Source organism: Condylura cristata, unplaced genomic scaffold, assembly GCF_000260355.1.
Source record: "Condylura cristata isolate star-nosed mole 26May11 unplaced genomic scaffold, ConCri1.0 scaffold00021, whole genome shotgun sequence".
Classification (NCBI taxonomy): domain Eukaryota; kingdom Metazoa; phylum Chordata; class Mammalia; order Eulipotyphla; family Talpidae; genus Condylura; species Condylura cristata.
Window position 1 is genome coordinate 35079355 of NW_004567122.1, and position 23826 is coordinate 35103180.

Below are 23826 nucleotides of genomic sequence, written 5' to 3' on the forward strand. Positions count from 1 at the left end.
CTCCCCCTCTGAAGCCTTCCCCTCAGGCTCACTGGAATCTTGGGCTTCTATAGTGCTGGTTCCCACACCATGACCTTTCTTGAGACCACAGACCCCTACCCTAGCTGTGCTTCCTGGTTCCCTGTATAGTCTCCATCTGTCCTGTAGCCCAACGGGTCTTGCTCACAACAGCAGGCCCAGCCAGGGTCTGTCCTGCACCACGGCCGGCCCCCGGCCCCCACCCCCTACACTTTTCACATCACCGGGCTGGCCCAGGCCACTCCCACCCACTGCCCAGATTTGACAGCCCCCCCCCACTGGGTCCCCTTTCTCCCTTGGGGTTGCTCTCTCCACATGGCCAGCATGATAGGATAACATAATGCAGACCATGTCACAGAGTTACGTGACAGAGCTCATGTCTTAGTCATCTCTGTATTCCACAGCCTTAAGTGAATGTTTGTGAAAATGAACGTGAGGCTTCATCTTTACTGAAATACAGAGGTGGAGCCGATCTGGGGTAAAGCTGACACCCGTGTTTTTTTTTACATCCAGCACGTGTAATGTGGGAGAGGGGATGAACCCCCAAGGAAGATGTCACCATCTCCTCTTGCATCCCCCGCCCTGCCCATTACTCACACTTGGTGTGCCTGTCACACAGGGCCGACGCCCTCATGTCACACAGCCGGATTGTCCCTTTGCTGCTGCTGTACACGAAGGTGTTGCAGTGATGGGGGTGGAACTCGGCTGCGGTGATCACCTCTGTGAGCTCCTCCATGTTGGCTGGCTTAATGTCAACGATATCTGGCACAGACGAGTCAAGGAAGGGACCGGAGAAGGGGGCCAGAAGGAGGTGACCAGCAATGGCTACCCACTTATTTTAGCACAATGTTTAGCACTTAACACGCACAGTGGATCCTTGTAACTCTGAGCAAACAGGCAGGTACTATTTGGCCCCAGGTAGGAGTGGCCCAGATTACCAGCGGAAGCGGCAGCATTTGGGATACAGCTCTCTGTCGCCCCTTGTCAGCACGTCATCCTCCATAACACACAGGACAAGTCCCGTTGACCGTCAGTTGTCTGTGCAAGCGATCATGCTAACAGGTGCCAAGTTGCAAGATGCCTTTCTCATTTTGCGGCAGCGGTGAGGAAGCTAGTCCCAACTAAAGAAATCCACTTATTTGAAATCTTACCCAGAATCCTAATAATACCTATGGTAGATTGTAAAAACACTTCATGAAATCCCAAGATCTTTAATAATATGTGGTGATATTTATGATAGTAATAATAGCTGCTGCCATTTATTGAGCATTGACTGTGGGTCAATCCTGGGCAAAGTGAATCATTTATTTTATCATTTCATCTTTGTAACAGTTCTCTAACCAGCACTTTTCTTATCTCTGGGTGTCAGGGGTGCAAAAAAGAAGCTCAAAGTATGTAAAATAACTTGCCCCAAGTCACATGGCAGAAGTGGAAATTCTTGGATTTTGTCCCCAGCACAAAATGCACTCTCACCAGTACTTATGCAAAATTTCTCTTATTGAGAACACACAGGACCTCAAGTCTCTGACTTGTGATTTGCTTTACAGCCTGTATGGGATCTTCAGTATTGGAAGGAAGTCACCCAGTCATAGGTGGGGCAGTCTTTTGTTTCTTAAGTGAGCAAAAAGTAGATCTGTTTTTAAACAACATGTCCCCTGTACGATGGAATACAGCATTTGGCCTGTAATCTGTGCAGGTAACTCAATGGACACCGGCAGCCTGAGTTCGATCCCTTGCCCTGGAGCTGACCCACGCGGCACACAGCAGACCTCTCCTGACCCTCCTGCTGTGCCCCTCAGCAGTGTATTTCCGTCCATCTGCCTATTCTGCTCCCCACTCTTGCCTTTGGTAACCCTCTCACCCTTGCATTCTGGCATGTACCCTAATTCTTGTGTGCATAAAAAACAAATTCTATTGTGTTCTTTCTAAAATTAGCTAGAGATTGAACATTCCATTTTACAATTTCTCTCACCAATCCTAGATGCAAATATCACTTGGGTCTCACGTAATACCTTTCAACTCAGCAGCTGCCAGGGTTATAAATATTACCGCAGTTAGCACCCCACACTGGGGAGCAAGGGCCGTGTCCCCTGGGGGCCCCCCAGGCTGCAGCTCTATGTGCTCCCCAGCCCCCAGGCCCACCCCTAGGCTTTGTGGCCATGACATGGGGGGAGAGTGGGCAAGCAGAGGTTAGTATTCAGATGTGACCAGATTTCATCACCTTCCAGAAAGAGGCTGCATACCCCGCTGTGCCAGCAAGCATGTTTCTCTTTTCCCAAAATAGGGAAAGCAAATCTGGCAACAGCTTTCTCAGCCTCTCTCTACCAGGATAGCTCTAACAACAAGCTGAACTGGAAGGATCTCTGCTGAGTGGGAGGAGGAGGTGCCACATCTCTGGTTATTTTTTTCTCACCTAAAAATAAAGCCCCAGAGTCAGATTGTGTCAAAACGAAATGCTTAAACATATCCGAGGAGCCAGGAGCATCCCCACGGTCAAGATCATCATTGTGGGGCTGTGTCACTGAGCACCCCCCTCAAATACACCTCCCACCCCCACCCCCAAGCCTGGACATGAGCCCATCACCCCTCATCTCCAAAGCCCTGGATTCCCCCTACTTGGGGTTTGAGGCTCCCTTTTGACTGGAGGACTTTGTGGGGTTTGGGGGATCCACTGTGACTCCACTCTTCTAATAACCATGTTGTAAGGAATGAGGGAGCTGATAGTGATGGGTGGGTAATGCTTATCAAGTGCGCAACCCTGAGCTAAAAGGCTTACAAGTATCATTTCCTTTGACTTTAGGAAATACCAGCACTATTAACACACTTTCCAACAGAGGACATAGTGCCTGAGGGAATTCTTCAAGGTCACGTGACAAGAAGGCCACCGCCCCCGCCCCCAAGCTGGGATCGAAACCTTTGACTTAAGAGCTAGCCAGCCTCTCAGAGTGTGGTGTTTCTGTCTCTTGGGCCCACCTAGGTCAGTCCTAAGAGGGCAGCTCTGGTCCTCTTCTTAGGGGTGCGCTCTCCTGACTCCTCTCTCAGTTTGGGTGCCATGTTTTTTTTAGAAGCAGAATTTAGGACTCAGCATCTGGCTTAGGACATTTGTGTCCTAAGATATGATACGTGTTTTTGAACTGTAAGTTGGAACAGGTTCAAATAATGTCTTGCATTATTAACTGATCATTTGCTGAATTGCAGAAACCTTTAATTACCAAAAAGTCAATGACTTCTGGGGGTGATGGGAGAGGACATCATCTGCATCATCTGGAAAGTTGGGTCTTTTCTGAGACCCTATTTAGAGGCAGAAACTTGCCTTTGGCATATGTGGATTTGCCCTTCATGTTGGGGGGACAGAGAAGGAGATGAGCAAAGCACAGATCTCTGTATTATCTTGAAAATGGAATGATGCGTTTTGACAGTCAATTTTCTCGTCCCTATCCTTTAGAGCTCTCTATCCAAATTATTTCCCTGTTGTCCCAAAGAACTAAATGGCAAAAGCAAAACATAGCATTGGATTCATGGCTAATATACGAGGCAGACAGCCAACAGATTGCTATTAAATTAACCCTGGGGCTTGACAGATCTGTTCCTCCTGACCCCAACTGCTTAAGGCATTCCTTATTAATGCCTAGCCCACGCAAATTACCTCTGCTAACAAAAGGGGTTAATGTGCCTCTCTGCTGGGACTCTGGAGGCAGCTCTGAGGATGGGAGAGGGCATAGCAGGTTTGGCAGCTGGGCTCCACGCTTGGAAGGCAGAAGGCTGGAAGGTGAGGATGCTGCTGTGGAAAGCAGTAGCCTAAGGCATCATTTAAAATAATAATTGAAGACACTGGGAGGTCACCCCTTAAGGGATCAGCTTCAAACAAATATGAAGCCGGAGCCATAAATTACATCAGCAGTGGGGTAGAGGGCCTGGGTATAGCAGCACACTATGAGGTGGATGGCGGCCATTTGGAAATCATTTCCCTAATGCCAAGCTTGGAACAATCTTCCTACAAAATAATGCCTACTGCAACACGATAAAGGACTGACGACAACCTAGATGCCTGGGAACAGGGAAACATTAAGTACATTTTGATCTATCCCATTAGATCGTTTATGCATTGAAATTCCAAGTTCAGTAAAAAGCATAGTGTTAAAAAAAACTACAGTGTGTTTATAATGTCATTAAAAATGTGTACTCTGAAAAGGATGAGCTAAAAGGCCAGGTATCAAATTCTAGTTCAGTGTGTGTGGGTTCTGCATTATTTTCTATTGAATTATCAGCTATCATTGCCATAGGTACTTTAATAAAGTCATATTTTAGGAATGTGACATTTTCTATGCTTTACTTGTAAAATACACTATACTTTTAGGCGTGGAAAGTTAGATAAAATATATATAGCCTGACCACAAGTGATGTAAAAATGTAAACAACATAAAAATAAAAGAGTGAAAGGGAGAGGGAGAGAGAGAAAACAAACCAGAGCTCAAATGTGCAAACACAAAGCAGAAGAAAGTATCTCTATCTTATAGGGGTATTAGATTCTAAGGTCAACATGAAATAACCTTTCAGTAACTCTAGCTTGGGGCCATTCATTCATTTGTTCCTTCATGTGATCTACAAATGTTCGCACAGAATCTGCCAGCTCTCTTATGGGTACAGGGGAGCTAAACCTGAGGAGACCAAAAAAGGTCCTGCTCCCTGGAGCCTGATTCCTACTAGGGGACAGTGTCATTGAATCAGATATACAGATATATGTTTGGCAGTGCTAACTGCTAAGCAGGGAGATATAGCAGGGGAGGGAGATAGCGCCTGGGTGAGGGTGGCAAAGAGAGTGTCCGAGATAGACCAGAGATGACTTCCTGGATTAAACAGGAACTCATATTTTACTTTGTTCTTTTATTTCCTTATTTTTCGAGCCTCTATAGTTGAGTGAGCTAGCATTAAGCTAAAATTGGGAGGAAAATTTGCATGCACCAACATGAACTGGTGAGGCTATGCCATTTTTTTTTCTAAAGATTTGTTTATTCTGCATACAGAACTGGGGTGCAGGCCAGAAGTCCAGGGGCAGTGAGAGGATTCACCAGAGACAGAGTGGGGAGCAGAACAGGCAGACTGATGAAGTACACTGCTGAGGGGAGCAGCAGACGGGTCAGGAGAGGTCTGCCGCGCCATGTGGGTCACCTCCGGGGCGGGGATCGAGCTCATGCTGAAGTGGCTTTAGCTTCTTAGTGCTGTGCTTTACTGGCTGTGCCATCAGGGAGGGCCCGAGGCTATGCTATTTTATGATCACCACAATGAATTCAGAAACATTTGACAAATAAAATAACAAAGTTAACAAAAAAACTAGTTTCCTTGTCTAAGAACTGACTGTAAGAAACAGCTAAGGGACCAGGAACCTCACCTCTCTGGGTGAAGTTCAAAAAGACACTGTAATAACCATTGGAATTATGACAAAACATGGTCAGGGTATTGGAATTCAGTTTTGATTCCAACTCTATTTTGCTCACAAAACTTTTTTTCTCTGTCTTTGCCTTGAATGGATATAAATCTTACTCTGTCAGCCTCTGAAAAATTTGATTATTAAAAAAGATAGTGGAGAAAAGTTTACTTATTATATGATTTTACAATATATGGAAAATCTCAACTTCCAAAGAAAGCATTTATTTTTCCAAGAATATGCATTTGTGGATATTTGAAGATGATTTTGTACAAGCTTTTGTATTTATCACTGCTGGCTTTGTTTATATTGACATGCCTTTATTTTTTCTTCTTAAATTCTGCCTAATCCAACGAAGGAGAGAAGACTCAAAGAGGAAGACTTCCCATAGGCAAGCAGGAGAGTGAAATCCCCCTTTACCTGGCTTCAAGAACACCTGAGACTTTTCACACTGCACTTAATGATCTGCTAACACTGAAGGTGGAGAAAGCCTAATCTTGGCCTTGAAAACTGAGCGTATTTAAGTTGGATTCCCTTTTAGGGACTGCAAGTTGCTTTGAGGTCTTTTTTCTTTGGATATTAATTTACTCTTTGGGTATTAAATAATGATTACAAGTCATCCGGATCTTGTTAGCTGAACAGACATGGTGCTTGACGATAACACGCTGATCTCCAAAGAGAACTCTGAGGGATATTCCTCTCTTAAGGGCTTAAAAAAAGCCAATGTGCAAATATCCATGGAGGTTTTGCCAATTGCTAGTGCAATATGAGGGGACTGACAGACAAGAGGCACTTGGCTCCATACTGGTGACTGCCTTTTAATATGCATGGAGCTGTAAAAAATCACTGGGCTGAGATGATTTTTCATTGGTGTGGTGGGCAATTGAAAGTCCCTACCTGCAGAAAATTTCCTATTTGTGTGACATAGGACTTAATCTCCCAACATTAGAAAATACCCAATACTTTTTTCAAACACCATTTCAGACATTGTTTTTTTTGTGAAGATTTCCAGCATACTTTTTTCAGATACCTATCCATTCTGTAACAGCATGAGTGATTCTCTGTGAGAACACTGTATTATAATTATTTGAGTCATTTGAGACAGATGGACATTAGAATACATCTCATGTTTAGAGGAAGAAAGACCTGGATTTGAATCCCAAATCCTCTCACTGGTTATATAATCTCAAATGTCTTTGAATTTGGTAACTTATACAGAAGAGAATTATAAGACAGGATGTAGGAACATATTTGGTACTTAACACAGGTTAAGACAATCATTAGTTTCATCTTTTCTAGTCTGGCTACAGGTCTGTCTCCTTCTGTCCACATATTCATTCATTCTGATGGCTCTGTGATGTGTTAACTTGTTTCAGCTCAATTCGAATTCCTGAAATTCCCTTTCTAAGATATTCCTGGTTATATTTTCTAACAAGATATATTTTCTCAGGAAAGCTAGAAGATGAAAGGGATGAAACGGCTATTGGAAGCACAGATACCTCCCAGCTTTTCAACCCAACGCTACCTAGGTGGTTTAAATTCATCAAAAAGGAGATAAAAAAAAGTTGGAAGACATTGAAAAGAGGCTTAGATCTTCCTTGAGGAACAAACACCAAACATCTGCTGGGCCTGTAATTGCTTTTCTCTTCCCCTAAATCTTCTGTCTGGTCTGCCACCTATGGACAAGCTCAACTCAAGAGCTCAACTGCTTGTAATTTTCTGCTCCTGATTGCCTTTGGTTTTTTTTTGGGCATCGTACAATTGCAAGGCTGACTAGTAATAATGCAATCTCTCCCCACCTCTTACTCTCTCATTCATATTCTCTCCCCTACTTGTCATACCCTCCCCCCACCCTGTAACCCTGCTTCTCTCTCACCTATGTTTCGGTTGACAGACTTACTTTCCAGACAACAAGTGTTATAATATCAGGGGGTGGGGTTTTATTCACCTTGGCACTTGGCATCTCCAGTGCACATAGTAAGTGGTCAACAAATGTTTGCGTTTTGGCCTCCCCTGGTGGCACAGCAGGTTAAAATGCAGCACTACAAATAGCCTCTTCATTGTGAGTTCGATCCCTGGTCCTGGAGGTGATCCCCGGAGGTGTCCACATGGTGCAGCGGACCTCTCCTGTCTCACCTGATGCTCCCCTCAGCCTTGTACTTCATCATTCTACCTGTTCTATCCCCCACTCTGTCTCTGGTGAATCCTCTTTGCTCCCCTGCTCCATGTTCTATATGCATAAATAAATCTTTATAAAAAAATAAATGTTCGAGCTTTGCTTTACATTCATTCTCTTGACTTAGCAACCTTCTCTGGGCATAATCTTTTAAGGTGCAGTAACCTCACAGTGAGACAACAGCTCACGATGCTGACTATACTGGTATGAATCATTTAGTCTGTGGCTTTCTTATGAGAGAACAGGATTCTAACAACAAAGTGAGAAGACCAGGGGGCTGGGGAAATACTCCAAATTATAACAGCTACCACTGATCTAGCCACCACTCTGTGCCAGACACTAGGTTAAATACCTTACATTATCCCTGACTAGTTCTCACAACTGTGTAAGATAAAAGTATTATTCCTATTAACTAATGAGGAAACAGAGATAGATACTTATCAAGTTCATATAGATTTTTGAAGAAGAAGCTGAATTAATACCCAGTAACTCTGACTCCAGAGTCCTCATTCCTAACTACTTAAGTTATATTGCATTGAGAAAGTTCAATTCTAGAGATCTCTGCATGGTTGCACAGTTCCTGCCTCTTCCCTGACAACACGAAGCTCAAAAGACTTGCTCATGGGAGGAGAAATCCCCAGTCTCATAAATCCTTTGGTTTGATCTCTGATGTAAAAGGTCACAAGCAAGACAGTTCGGCAGGCAGGCCCTGGAGAATCCACCACAGCTATACTTAATACAAGGAGGGGACTGACTTGGCACCAGAGGTCAATGAGCTGGGTGTGTCACTGGGAGAGATGCTCTGCTTTTACACTAAATGCCAGTCTGGCATTGAAAAGTACATTGGCTCTCCTGATAGGATGAAAGTCACAGCAGCAACAAAGGAGAGAAATTTGATATATTCCCCCATGGCCTTTGAGGCAGAATGCCACTGGATTAACAGGAAGGCTGTTGTCCATGGTACTGAGCAGTGATAAAAGGTGGAAGCTGAAGTTGTGATTGATTATATGGCTCCCAGATCAGGGGAACCAATCCAAAAGGGTTTCAAGTCAGTGGACAAATGAAGTTGATGTGCAGGGTTGCTGAGAACAAGGTCAAACAGGGTTCTCTAAGAGAAATCCTCTGTCTCATGACTAGAGTTTGGCAAGGTATGGATTCTACTAACCTTTCTAAAGAAGCATTTACTCTGCTCTCTGGATTTCAGTTACAGTGACCTTCCTACAGTGCTTCCTCCTGCCACAGGATCTTTGCACATGCTGAACCAACCTCTCCACACCTTTTACCTCTTTACCAGATTAGCTCATCTTCTCTCTCTTTTAGATCTTAAATTGATAAACCTTAATAAAAAATGTATTCATAAAACAGTATTTCCTTTCATCACAGGACTTATTTTGGATTGCAATTATAATACTCATTAATGTGATTATTTGATGTATTTCATTATGGATGCAAAAAATTTGTTTCATTTTTGTATTCCCACAGGTTAGTGCTTAGGATACAGTTGTTGAGGGATGGATCTTTACTTTTACTTGATAGGGCTTCTATAACAGGTGTCATATTGGACTAGGGTCTCAGTAGGGTTCATGGTTAATCCTGAGAAGACAGTTTAAAGAATCCTAGGTATACCATAGCTTTCATAAAGAAGCAACAAATTTTTACTGCAATTTTCCTTCCTGGAAAAGTTAGGACTGGCTCTTGCTCTAGAAAAACACTAATCTAGAAGTGAGTTATTATTGTCCCGATATACTTATTCTGCTAAAGCCAAAGTTGAACAGTTTAATCTACAACCTGTTACAAAAGAGACAGGTGGGCTGTAGATGATACACACACACATCTAACACCTTTAAAAATATTCTCAGGGCCCTCCCTGGTGGTGCAGCGGGTTAAAGTACAGCACTAAGAAGCTAAAGCCACTGCAGCATGAGTTCGATCCCCGCCTGCCCCGGAGGTGACCACATGGCGTGGCAGACCTCTCCTGGCCCGCCCGCTGCTCCCCTCAGCAGTGTACTTCGTCAATCTGCCTGTTCTGCTCCCCACTCTGTCTCTGGTGAATCCTCTCACCACCCTGCACCTCTGGCCTGTATCCCAGTTCTGTATGTATAAATAAATAAAAAAAAATTCTCAAAACTCTCTTTTTTGGAGCTCCTCTCTACACTATAGATCACGTAACAGAAGCTTGGGTAAGTTCAGAAACATGTTAAATCAAACAGCCCAAGAGTGCTAGAGGTATGTGAGAATTTCAGCTCTGCTGGATTCTAAAGACTGTTTCTCAGCTTTATGACAATATCACACCAAATGACAGTCACTAGAAATCATGACGTCTGTTTTAACTATATAGCAAAGCCACGTGTCTTACTATTTACTGGATACTTTTCTTCACATATATTTATGTTGTTGCTTAAATGTATCTTTCAGGATATGCAAAATCATAGAATTAAGATGATTGTTGTATTTTCTAATATTCACTATCATAGATACATTATGATGGGGAAAAAGCCCACCCAGTGCTTAGAAGTACCTTGACAGCTACATCAGCTAAACCAAATGTTGGAAGCCCCATAGCATTCTATCTTGAACCCTGTTTCTTCTGCCTCTGGAGTGAATAAGAGGTAGAAAAATGGTGATAGACAGTAGATGAGTTAATCAGACCTGCCTGGCTGGTGTTTTGCTGAGGCTGTTTTGAAAGATGGCCGCTTCCTTACCCAGCACCGGCTGTACGTCAGACGTCAGTGTGCTAGGCAAAAGGGTCCTTGTTTGTACAGTCTACTTGGTGCTTAGGGCGGTCTGGTTGAAAAGAGCTATATAGATATCAGTTATCATCACACTCATGATGACGATGATGATTTTACATATGGCTGTTTTAAGGGTGAATGGCACGGTCTCATTTGTATGCCGGCATCTGGCAGGCTGTCACACATCTGCAGAATATAACTTAAATTGTGCTATTAATATTTCTTCTTTGCATTCTCCCCAAGGTGTCTGTCTCCAAAAATGCCTAAAGAAACTTCCCTTTCCCTTAAAAGCCTAGGGGCAAAATTCAGGCGACATGTCATCTAGACTGGGGATAGCAGAAGCTCAGAGTGACAGCAGCTGAGCTGAGCAGATTGCTGACTCTTGGGGTATATACAAAGGGAGAAAGGGAACCACCACCCACAGCATTTTCATTTTCTCAGCATCTGTACTTCTAGGCAAGCTGTGGGCAGGTTCTCCCAGGCCTAGACAGTATGTAGAGTTTGCTCCATTATTGACAAAAGGTGTTAGCCATGGTCCTCTGGTCAGTTCTCAGTGTCTTGACTTGGGGGTACTGTTTAGTGTTCTCTGGAGCTGAAGACTAGCTAGCCATGTATCTAAACTAGGCTTTTTTTTCTCATGCACACAGCTGTATTACATGTCTCCGCCTGCCTGGCAGAGGAGGTAGTCATGTGACCAAATTCTAGGTAAAGAACTTGGATTTTATTTTAAGTTCATTAGGAATATCTTTTAAACAGGAGAGCAATGATATCTGAATAATACATTAAAAGGTCAACTCTGTTATGGGAATATTCCTATTTTCTACAAGTTAGAAAACAGTAGTTTATATTAACATTGGTTGGTAGGAGTGGAGGTGGAGAGAAATGAATTGACTTGAGGTATATTTTAGAGGAAGGAAGCTGGACTCATGGGTAGATTGGGTAGGGGAGGGCGAGGCTGATGAGGGAAATATAAGAGCCAGCTCCTAGGTCAGTTGTGCAGCTGCCTGGGTGGTGAAACCTGAAACTGACACTGGGAACTCTGAAAAGTTAGATTTGCAGGGAGATGGACCACATGATAGGTACTCTGGATCAGTCAGCTGGTTCAGACTCTCATTCGGCAATTTTCTTGGCTTCTTGCTGGGTTTGCTTATCACATATACGTTGGTGGATACAGTGTGGAAGGAAGTGCTATAAGGACTTGAAGATCATTAATGTCTGGCTTCTTGGTCTGGATGCTGGTTATGCAGGTTTGTTCTGTGAAGATGTATCAAGCTTTACAACCTCATGTCCGCTTTTCAAAATGGGATTCTATGTCTCAGGTTTTAGTGCCATGCTTGGAACTCAATAAATGGCAGCATTATTACTTTCACAACCATGATATAATGAAAACCATCTCCTGGGTACCTGCGGTCCACACTGTCCATATGGGTTATTTTAAAAACTTTGAACAAAAAGAAGGGAACGAAATTGAACTCCTTGGTCTCATCTTACAGCTGATAAAAGTTATTTGTGGTCTACTACTTGTAATTTAATACCTCCTTAACTCTGTAAGAGTATGGAAACCTACAAAGAGATACTTTGCAAGAATACCATAGATGTCAAGGTAATTTACATGAGAAAAGCCCCTCCCCTAAATGCTGGTCTTGTTGGGCTTGGTCTTTCCTATTCCTTCCATCCTCCCACCCCAAGCCTGCTCATACCTGTATTCTCCCGATTCAGGCCAACTGGTTATTCACACAAGGAAAGGATACTAAAACTTTGATTGGTTATTTCAAAGTTCCATAGGTTAATCCTTAGGTCATCAGCTGACATATAGGTTTCGTAGTCGCTGTTGACTGATATCGAGTTGATGTGGTATGTGTGTGCATTGGAAAAAACTCTCCGTGGGGTGGCCTCCACCATCAGATCCATGGGTCTCAGGACGGGAACCTGGGAAGCAAGAGAAGCAGACCGCATCAGATGCATGGGTTAGTGTGCAGGTGTATGAGTTTTCTCAGCACATGCGAAATCATAACCACATTACGGACACTCTAAGTTAGAGAAGACAGTTGACTGATGAGCCACATATTTCTCGGGTTCATTTTACTTACACTTCTTTCTCAAGGGATGTCACTTAGCCCCGGAGAAACATCCCTTATCAAGTCTAAGTGTTTTTAATTTTCATACCCTGTGGGCAGCCTCATCTTGGGGGGAACTTGGAACCCATTGTGGGGTCATTAGCTTTCAGAGTCAGTGTTCCAGATGGTTTGCTTGTTTTTTAAATATAAGATCTATTTAAAAAATGTGGGAAAATTTTAGAACTGTACTTTTTTAGTGCTACTTAAAAAAGTTTATTTTGCATGACTTCGGAGGTCTAGACACTATCCTGATTGTCTCCTCAATCCAAAAGGGCATTTTGGGAAAACTTGTAATCCACTGACATTTTAATAACCCCAATTCAGCCAAAAACATGGGGGGCAAGCATTGACATCAATGTGACTAATAAAACCTTGGCTTCTACCTGTTGTTTCAACAAAATCAGGTGGTGCCCTCTTCCACATCCAAAATGGTACCATTCTAGACAAATACTAAATGGCCACATTACTGACATAAAAGGTACTCAGTGTTTGTTGAGTGAATGAGTGATAATATGTGTGCAAATGTTTTCTTCCCCATAAGTCAAAGAATGATGAAATTAAACAGTTGCCCACTGAAGGTTTTTTTTAGTCAACAATGACAAAGATCCATTAGTCTACAGACTCCCTCTGACCTCAAGGTGCTTCTGCCTACTCTGGGGCCAGTGGCTTCTGAGAAAGCGAGTAAAGACACTAGTGCCTAAGAGGGACAGACTTCAAACCAAACTAAACAAACACAGGCATAGGTGAGGCCCTATGACGGGCACAAAATGATGAAAGGACCCAAAGCTGTTTTGTTTTCAAGGAAGTCATCTCATGCAGCTGAGTCTGACTGACTTGACACCAGGGCCTGCACAAAATGTGAATTTCTGGATTTATTCCAGTGCTGGGGGAGGGAAAGTGAGGGGCAGAAGGTAAAAATAAAGGTGAATTCTGTCACAGGCTGTCACCCTAACAATACAACCTTTTACAAAACAGACTTCTGTTTTTCTTTGGAGTAAGCTTAGTTCGCCTTTGAAAGAGTTTTAAAATTAAATAGCAATTTAGAGGTATCAGAGTGCTAGAAAGATGCCACACTGTACAGCCGGAAGCTGAGACGACTAAGCTGTGGCTGTAGCAGGAACAAGAGATCCTCTGCATACCGGAAGGGGCATGCACTGTGGTTGTGTGTCCTCTGCCTCCTTATGGACAAAGGTTCAGCAGGATGGCAGGAGCTGGAGAGCTGGGTCTGGTCACAGATCCCCACTCAGCAGCTTGGGCAATTACCTGCTCCTTTTGGGCTCTGCTCACACTATCTGAAAATGAGGGATTTCACATGATACAATATGGACTGGATGGGACCTGTTAAGATGATTTGTCCTCCAAGTTCACCCTCCCTCGTGATTGTCCCTTAGCTCTGTATAAGGCCGTGGGGGTTCATCTGGTGAGCAAAGGTAGATTTAGGTCCTACCTTTATATAGCTGAGCTAGAAAGAGGAGGTAGACACAAATTAAATCATCTTAATAAAATGCAGTAAATGTCCCCAAAGAAGGGATATAGTGCTGGCGTGGGGGGGCTCTCTGGCCAGAGAGACCTGAAAAGGTTTCACTAAAGAAGTATTAATTGGCAGCATCTGAAGGATGCAAAAAGATTTAACTAGGCCAGGAGGGGCGGGAAGGATATTTTTCTAATCAGAGAAAGTAGCATGTGCAAAGGCCCTGTGGTTGAGGTGAGCATCATCTCATACAAGTCTCTCAACAACTCTGTGAAAAAGGTACGAGTACAGTATCTTGGGTTCAGAATGGTTAAGTTACTGGCTCAGAGTTGCCCAACTATAAGAGGCGTGAAAGAATATGATCTCACATTCTACCTGCCTGCAAACTAGTGCTTTTTCCAGGTACTCACACAGCATGCAGGGTAGTAAGTGACATGAGTAAACTGTCAGGAGATGCTACGGAATAAATGGCATTATTGCTAGCAATAGACATAATGGCAGTCACAGACCTCTTCGGTTAAGCTGCCCCTGCAAATCTCAATTAGGAGTTGGAAGTGGCATTTGAATAGGGCATCCGTTCTGTGTACTTTCAGGGAAACATGCTATGCTTTTATAGTTTGTGATGAAAAGAGTTCCCTACCTGGAGTGTTTGAGTGCTACCTGCTTTCCCTGCAACCTCTGCACCCCCCCCTCCCCTCTAGGTAGCAGAGCTCAAAGCAGGCCCCCGGGGGCCACAGAAGAAATAGAATCTGTGAGGACTTCCTGTCGATCCTCCTAAAACTCTTCCCCAGGCCTCCTTCATTACTGGCACTGTCTGCAGAGGCTTCCTGTGGCTGTGGTGACAGGGCCGGGAGCGTGACAGCGAGGATCAAGAGGCATTACAAAGTGAGAGCTGCCAGCCCAGAGCTCCAGCGTAATGTGATGGGCTAATTCAGGCTGACGTCTTCCATGATGTACCACTTAATGGGGAAGGCGCCGCGCGGTATCTGGGGACCGAACCTCTAACGCAGACCCAGAGAAGCCAGGGGGCTGCATGTCACTTGTGGTCTCCTGAGACCTTCCCAGAGCCCTGGGCAAAGCCTGTCCACTGCTCAGGGATGACCCTTACAAGAGGGGAGGCGGATGTGTGCTGGTTCAAGCTGGATAGCATGCCTGATTAGCAAGCCAGGTGGGGACACGATTTCCTATGTGCTCTGGCCATGGCCTCCTCATAGGCCAGGTAGGGAGAACGGTGGGTCACTGTTGCCAGAGTCAGGCCCACAGGCCATTTTAAGGCTTTTCCGGTGGGGCTTTCAGGGAAGGCTCCGTGTCCTGTGCCAGACCCATGATAGAGATCCCTGCCCCCAACTCCACGCTACTATTGGCCTCTTAGTAGCCGACCTCATGGAGGGGGGCTCTCTGCTATCTCATGGGGTGGCGGTGGTGGGGGTAAGCGTATAGTCCAGAGACACACAGAGAGTTAGAGAGTCAGCTGGGGGCAAACCAGGGCAGCTGGGTTGCTGAGTCAGCAGATGGAACCACTGTTGCAAACGAAACAGGAGGCAGAGATATAAAATTGGTGTTTTGGCAAGTCAAAAACTGTCAAATCTAAGTAAATTAATATGGTGTAGCCTAATACTTTGCAAAGACTTTTGTATGGATGTGATGCTGAATAAGGGCCTTAAAAGGGCCCTTAGGGCTTCTTTCGGGGATGGGGGGAGAGAGAGAGAGAGAGAATGTGTGTATGGGTTGCAGGAGGACTGAGAGGGATGTTGCAGTCTCTAGGTCTCACTCCATTATTCCTGGTAATGCTAAATAATACTTTCTGTGGGTGAGGACAGTTGAAAGCCACTGGCCTGAAATCTACAGATGAGGAAGCTGAGAACGAGGGGGGACGTGCCTTGTCCCAGGTGGGGCTGACCAGCACGCCTGGGTTTCGCCCATCATCCCACTGCTTCTACTGCCTCTCCCCCAAGCCCTCACCATGGGCCTGATCCAAGCCACTCAACAGCCCAGAGCCCACATCTTGCCAAATGGCAGAACCAGGACCGGACAAAGCCAGCGTCAGGCCAACATCTTAAACTTGGAGGTCAAACCTTTTTCTGCGCCACCCTGGCAGTGGGTGATGAGATTGGAATCCGCTCAGACCAGCTACTCAGACTGCTCGGGAATGGCCCTGGGGCCCAGCCTCGGCCCTGGATGCCCAGGAGATGCTGGCTGTGCTGCCGGAGTCCAGCCGCCCCCTTGGGAACCGCAGCTTTCTGCCTGACCTGAGTTCGGTTTGGCTCATCCCCCTGAGCCCGACTCCCGAGGATGAGCGCCTGGTCTTGCCTGCATCGCCAGCACTGTGCTAGGCTATTAGCTGAAGAATGTCCCACACCCGAGAAACAGTCTGGGCGTCCAGCCACGGCACTTACAAGAGACACATGGGTTGTAATTTTAGTGCAGCTCGAAGAGCCAGGAGCCACACGGCCTCTCTGTACTTCATTTGGCTCTGTTCCAGGGTCGCCCCTTGAGAGGCCTTCCAGGCTCACCCCTTCTCCAGCAGTGCACCCTCACTTGTGGTTCCTGCAGCCAGCTGAATGCTCAGAGTGTTTCATCAGTGCAATTCATCAGTGACTTCTTATCAACACTACGTTAACTTGGTAGGGACGTGATCCTTGTGCGGATGAGTACAGAACCGTGAAAGAACTTGTTAAATGTCACACAACTACCCCTTTGTGTCAAGTATCCCTTGTCTGTGGATTCCAAACTCTTTGTCACACTGTAGTCTGGTCCCAAGCAGAGCACCCTCAGGTGATGTGAGAGAGACCAGTGAGCAGTGAGGGTGACCTGTAGGGAGAGGCCAGATCGTGCCTAGGTGATGCTGGCGAACCGGGTGCTGTGTCTACCAGGGGGCTGGAGGGAGGCCTCAGAAGGGGGCACTGCTGAGCTAGGCAGAACTGGAAGGATGCATGGAACCCACCCAGCAGAAATAGGGGGTGGAGAAGAGAGGAGGGCAGAAGGACCAGCCTATGTAAAAGTGCAGGGGGAAAGAGCAGCGTCAACATGTGCAGGAGTGTGATCCAATCCATGTGTCTTTGGGTGTGAGTACTGTGCACTCAATAGTCACTCAATAAATCCCTCTGGTACATCAAGTTATGTTTGAGAGTTCTAGTGAACTTTGCTCCTGTGGGGTGTACCTGTGTGTTTATCTAGATGAGGAAAATTTACATTGGGTAAGGCGGTAGGCAAGGGAAGGTATGTTATGTGGGGTGGGATGGCTATGGAATGCTTCTCTAAGGGATGAAGCTTGAGCAGAGTTCTGAGTGAAATGATGGTGCTGAAGAGCCATGAGGCTCTTTAAGGAACAGCATTGCAGGAAGAGGGAACGGCAGAGCAAAGGCCCTGAGGTTGAGTGTGCTTAGGGTGTAGAAGGAATAGCCAAACAACTGCAGAGGACTGAACAAGGAAGGAGAGCGGTAGGTGAAGATGTGGAGCTACTGATCAGGGCTGGATCACAGGAATTGCAGCGGAGGTGTGGAAAACCAGAGGAGCAGAGAGCCGACTCCTTCTCTAAAAGATCCCTACCTTCTTTCCCAGTCCCTTTCCCTATCCACCCCTGTCTCTCCCCACTCCTTTCAGTCATGTTTCCTTGGCTTCTTTCTCATTATCTTTCCTGTCTCTGCTCTTGGGAAGTACAAGATCCTCTTCCACCTCTCAGAATCCCTTTACCAACAAAATAAACCTTGCTGTCATATGACTTGTTTGGTGACAGTGCAGGCGATGCTTCACAACCTTCCACAGCCCCTTTACTAAACTTAGCTGTGCCCACGGGTCACAGAGCCCCCCACCCCCCTTCTGAAACCCACAATGAAAGCTAAGCAGAGTCCTGGAGCTCCCGAAGCCCCCACTTGAACTGACATCTGTGAAAATGCACAGCAGGGAGAGGCTAGAGGTGAGGAGCCAAGCGCCTCCATGTGCGGACTTGATGCAGAAAAAAACAACAGCTGTGTTTACCATGGCAACATCCAGCACCCCAGCGAGCTGACAGATTCAAGGCAAGGCTCAGAGAAAAAGAGATGGCCGGATAGGAGCTGAGAACAGAAAGAGGACGGAGTCACGGGGAAGGAGGAGAGCAGTGTCCATCGCAGAAAGAGGCTGAGGGACAATAACTGCTTGAAGCTGGGGTCAAGTGTGACTGACCCAGCAGGTACACTTCAGTACCCTCGGTGGTTAGTACCAATAGGATCTTTGGGAACATTTGTTACCAATTCAAATCCATGCCTGCTCCCTATCTCCTGCTGTTCCTTCAGCCGTCCCTAGACCCGTCCCTAGACAACTGAAGTTATTTTGAGAATGAACAGGATCCATTAAGGTCATGGGCTTGGTGGGTTTCTTGTCGTTAACAGGAAGTGCATATGGGAATGAGATGACCACACCCAGGACCCAGGTAAGCATTTACTGGGCATCAACGACATGCTGGGCAGAGGCCAATGTCTCCTTGACTGAGATGGGGAGATGATACACAACAACCCTCTACCCTGTCCTTGTTCACAATCAGTGCTTCTGGGAAGCTGAAACCATGGCTGGTCTAAAAGTAACAGTTGAGAGCAACCTCCTCATCCTCAGGGGGATGAAATCCACATCCGGGTGCTCCAGGACTGCAGGTCTGAGTCCCATGGGAAGCTGGGCTGATTATCTTGTCCAACTAGAGGGATGGATGAGATGGTACAGCAGCAGAGAGACTAGAAGTCTCTCTTACTTCAATTTGCCACCTTGTGGATTCAGTGGGCTTCTTTCCAGAAACATTTTCCGTGAAACATCTTCCTAATGGTGATTACTATAGGTTTGGGATAAAGCCAAAGTCTCAATTTTCAAGGAAGAGGGCAGAAGTCATCTTGAGAGTGGGGGAACCACTGGATCATCCTGTCAATAAACCTGGTCCAAAGCAACACAGCTCAGTGGAGCTGAGCGACCAGGAGTGTATGATAAATTGCCAACAGCTCTCTGGAACACTGTTCCAGGAAATCATCTGCTCAGTTCTGACTTCCAGATACTTTCCTTCCTAAAACCAAAACCTCAGGAGCTAGTCCTAGTTATGACCTCACTTGTCCCCTGCACAAAAGAAAGACCTGAGACTTTGACCCACCGGAACCCACTATCTACAATGAAGTCTTCCAGGAGAGAGAACTGGAGGAGGAGCTCTTTAATGAAGCCCCACAAATGCTTGCATCCCCAGCTCACCATAATTGGAATTTCTAATAAAATTTTATGTTGTATATTTAATTATTAGTTGTCAGAATTATATGTTCCTGTTGTTTTGGTCTACATGTCCTGTTAATAATTGTAGAGACAATATAAGCCACAAGGGAATTTAAAACTCTTACTTACAGTCAGCCATTTGTAGGTGGGAGAAAAACAATCTATAATTCTTACAGCAATGATCCAGAAAGGCTTTTAACTTTTATTTGGGAAAGTGCAGTGAATTTATGTTTAAAGAAGGAAAAGGCACAATATCAAGTTCTGACTTTTAAAGAGTTTGATCATGTGCTCATTTAATGGATACTGGTGCGTGTCTACCAGTTACAATGGCATTTCAATTGCATGGATGCGTTCAAAAGGCGAAATAACAGTTTTATTTTAAACTGCCTTTGTTGAAAACACTCCTGAAATCACATTTCTGTCATCAGTGAACATTATGATTGAGATGCTTAGCTACCTACTTAAACATGCTCAGCACATGCACGGCTTTTCAAAATTCTTCTCGGGGCCTACAAGCTGAAGTGCAGGAGAAACAGCGGCATCATGAGGGCCTGGGTTTGAATTCTGCCCAGCCGGTGACCGGGCCATATGGCCTTGGTCTTATTCCCTACCTTCGCTTCGCCATTGTTCTTCCCACAAGGTCAGAGGTAGTGATTCTCTGAGCCTCTTGCGAGGCAGAGAGCCTAGGAGAGCGATCTAACAAAGAAACATTGATGGAGACCTTTGCCAGGATTCCTGCAAGGCCCTTTCACACACGATGTTATAAGATTTTCACAAAGACCATAAGAGATAGGCACTAATATTGCTCTGACTTAACAGACACGGATCTTGAAGCAAAGGAGGTCACAAAGCTTTCTCAAGGTCATCTGGTCATCAGTGGCAGAGCTGCTTGGACGTGGATGGGGGTGGCTCCAGTCCCTATGGTCTCGCTGTTGTTTGATTCCTACCATTAACTTCAAATTGTTGAGAAATGGTCTATTCTGAGAGTTTGCCTGGGGAAGATTTTCTTATTTTTCCTAATGACGGTGGGGTTTAAGCCTCCCTACTATCTCTGCAGGGAATTCAGTCACGATAATAGAATTTAACATTGCTCAGGCAAAGTGGCGAGTGGAGTGATTAGTCACTGGGTAGCAATTAACTTCTTTGGGGGAAAACTATCTGGGAGGAGTTTTCCAAATAGCTGCTGCCCACATCATCATGAAAACCTTGAACAATATGGTCGTTCATCCGAGTATCAGACCCACCTGGGGGGCAGAGCCAGGCATTATGTGTACCTATTATTAAGGGGTAATTCAGTGTAACAAACCAAATCAAGTATGTACAAAGACTGTCAAATAAAATAGACCACTAACAAATTAAATCACTTTCCATTTTCAGGAGGAAGAATGCCAGTCATTTTTCATTTTAAAAAATATGCATCTTAATTCCTTTCTTTAAAAACATCGAAAGACGAATTTAAAGGCTGCCTGGGCTGCCTGTATGAAGGTCCACAGCCACCTCTCACCTAGAAGAGGGGTATTTTCTCACAGAGAATTAATGAAGCATTATGCTTCACCCCGTTCAAAAAACTTGCTTCCGCTGTGGCTCAATGGTGGATGGGGTTCAAAAAGCCAGAGTGGTAGGTTGGCTCCAGCTTACAGTGACATATCAGAGCTGTTGTTTTCAGAATGAAACTGCCATTCAGCACCACCACTCTAACCCCCCCAAGGAATCCTATCCAAATAATGTAATTTTTAGATTTCCCTGCTTGCACCCTTCAACAGCTTCAGTCTGTCCTGATTCCTGACTTTGTCACACAGATTGAAGTGAGCCTGAGAGAAAACCCCTCTGGACGAAATCAGGCCTTGTGCTTCAGGTTCTTAAATATCTTCAAATTATATTCTTTCATTTGACAAATACTTATTAAGTGCCAATCACTGCTCTAGGTGCTACGTGCACCGAGTGAGCAAAACAGATTAGCCACAACTCAGCCAAATGGGGGAGAGAGACGTTACGTCTCAAGGTAGACATGTTGTTATAAACTGTCACTGATGCTGGGGAGAGATGCCTATTGTTTTACAAGAGGAAAAACGTTTCATTACAAAAATAGAAACCCTTGTTTAGATGGGAGAAATAGGTAAATTGTTTTTGAAGAAGTCCCGTCTCCCTGGCCTCCATCCGCCCTCCCAAACCAGGATTGCAGCTTCCCCCAAATTATGGGTTCTGAACTGGGACAGGTTGGCCATTTGACAATGCTTGGAAAGTTCTGGTGTGCTACAACTGGGTGTACACTAATGGTGTCTAATTGGTAGAGGCCAGAACTGTTGCTAAATGTCCCACCCAGTAAGGATAGTCGTCAGCAACAAAGAATTATCCATCTCCAAATGTCAATAGTTCTGAGGTAGAGAAACCCTGCTTCTGAGTAAACTTTTTAACTGGTCTAAATCCAGGGCAGATATAAGAAATGCAGTATTTACTCCTACAATTACACAGCAAGCCAAAAGTTCCAGTTTATAAAGATGTTCTAGATTAAATAGTGTGCGTGTGTATATGTATTCAAAGATATTGGAAAGACTTACTCCCTATTACTAGCTACAAGAATAATACAAAACTCCTAAAAGCTGCCAGGGGAATTAAAAAAATATATATCTTAAATCCAAATGAATCAAAAATACCAGACTAATACTTTCACACTCTCACTGTCTTTGACTTCTTTTGGCCTCTCTATGGAAAAGAGGAAAAACATCTTTCCATCAAAAGATAACTCACTATGTAATTACCATCCCATGCCACAGACTGTAATTCTGCCAGTTTTATCTTTTTTTTTCTCCCAGACACTTCCATTATCTGCCAACAGAACTATTTGTCAAAGTGTGTTTCCCTGCTTCCTGCCTTTCCTGTTATTTCCCTTGATGTTGCACAATGTGTAATTCCACAGAAGAAAAGGAGACATCTTAAAATATCCCAGCAGAGAAAATTTTAACGAACACTTTTAGGGCTAAGAGGTAGGCTAGAAGGGGCAGTGGTTTAGTTTTGGTTTAATTTGGTTAGGACCAATCACAAAAGTTCTGTTTTTCAATTGCTACTGTTGAAAGTATTTCTAAAACCTGTCAGCTCCCTTTCTCTTAATGATAAGGATAAATATCACTGACACTTTCTCTGATGGCCAAGGATCAATCTCTGACCACATCTGTCATTTATTTCTGTAGAATATACAGAACCAAGAAGATAGATTAACTTCAGGAATCTTAGCATGTGAAATTACCGGAACAACTGATCATCTATACCAAAAAGGGGTGGCTGTATATACAAAGATGCATCTCTATGCTAAGAAGTTTGAAAAGTGGACTTTCACATGGATGAAAAAAAGGTGTTGTATGAGTTCTACCTCCCACCAACAGATGGCAGTAGTGGTTACGAGTAACTTTTCCAAAATGGACTCCGGAAGGCCCTTTCAGGATTGGGAGGTCTGGTTCCCAACCTTGGCTGTATTTTAGAATAAAATGTGGATTCTTAGGAAAAATTAATGCTCCACCAGTGATCACAGAAAGCACGCTTGTGGGGTGGAACCCAAGTATGGTATTTTGAATGATGACTGCTAGGTGGTGCCATCGCTGAGAACCACTGTTTCCGAGGGATAAAAGGGAACTGGTTATCATTTGGTATGAGAGATTACTTGGGTTTAAAATTATTTTTCCAGTTCTGTGCTGATTGAGGTTTTCAATGTTAACGTTAAAAGACACAAATTAAAAAAAAATACGATTAAAAGGAAATCATTTAATGAAGGCAAAAATGACAGGAAAAAGTTTACTATTACCAAGAAACAAAGAGTTCCTAAAATCGACAGAAGACAAACAATAAAAATATGGGCAAAAGCTATAAAGTGGACACTTAGGGAAAAGGAAATGACTAAGTGATATATAGAAATCTGCCAACCTCACTTGTAGTCAGAGATGAAATACTTTTGATGTTTAATTTTATAGATAATCTTTTAATCTTTGTTTGCTTATAAAAAATTACTGTGATGGTCACTGTTCTAAGTTTTTTGTGACTACTAATTCACTTAATACTTGTAACAATTTAATGAGGCAGGCACTCACACCATACTTCTTTATACAACTGAGAGCAATTGAGACAAAGTAATTTTGTGGCTTGGCTAAAAGTGACACCGTGCTTGTTCTAGCTGAGATAGGTACATACTTGGAGAGTCTAGCCAAGAACATCCTCTACCCTTACCAATACACCTTTCCCAGTACTATTTCTACGATGGTGGGGGGCAAAAACACAACACTGGCAGTTAACTTCCTGTAGATAAAATTAGGACATGGGCCCTTGTTGTTGGGATAAGAATTGCAACGAGATTTTTAGAAGGTGATCTGGAAGTAGCTATTAAACACATGCTTTAACTTAAGGAGACCTACTTTAGTGGAAACTATCGTGCAAAAGCAAGACAGTAGTGACAGTAGTATGTAATCACCTCCATCTGAGAATGTCTATTGCAGCACTATCAGTTACAATTGCATTGTAGAAAGCCTGGAAACAACTAGAGAAAAGATTTGATAAGTTATAATATACTCATACTTGAGAATATCTACAGCTATTTCAAAGAAGACAAATGGATCTGGAGGGTATTTTTCATTACTGATTGGAGTAATATATAGAGGTAATTTTAGTCTTGTAAAAAG

General features: G+C 44.3%; 1 protein-coding gene across 4 annotated transcripts in view; it reads right to left on the reverse strand.

Moving 5' to 3' along the window:
* The window catches only part of PPP2R2B (protein phosphatase 2, regulatory subunit B, beta), a 429967-nt gene that overhangs the window by 53325 nt on the left and 352816 nt on the right, over nt 1–23826 (reverse strand). For all 4 annotated transcript variants that reach the window (XM_012727842.1, XM_012727844.1, XM_012727841.1 and 1 more), the window contains 2 exons: nt 12103–12280; nt 616–780 (listed from right to left, as the gene is read on the reverse strand). In XM_012727842.1, coding sequence (XP_012583296.1) covers nt 616–780; nt 12103–12280 — 343 coding nt within the window. The remainder of the gene's footprint in view (nt 1–615; nt 781–12102; nt 12281–23826) is intronic.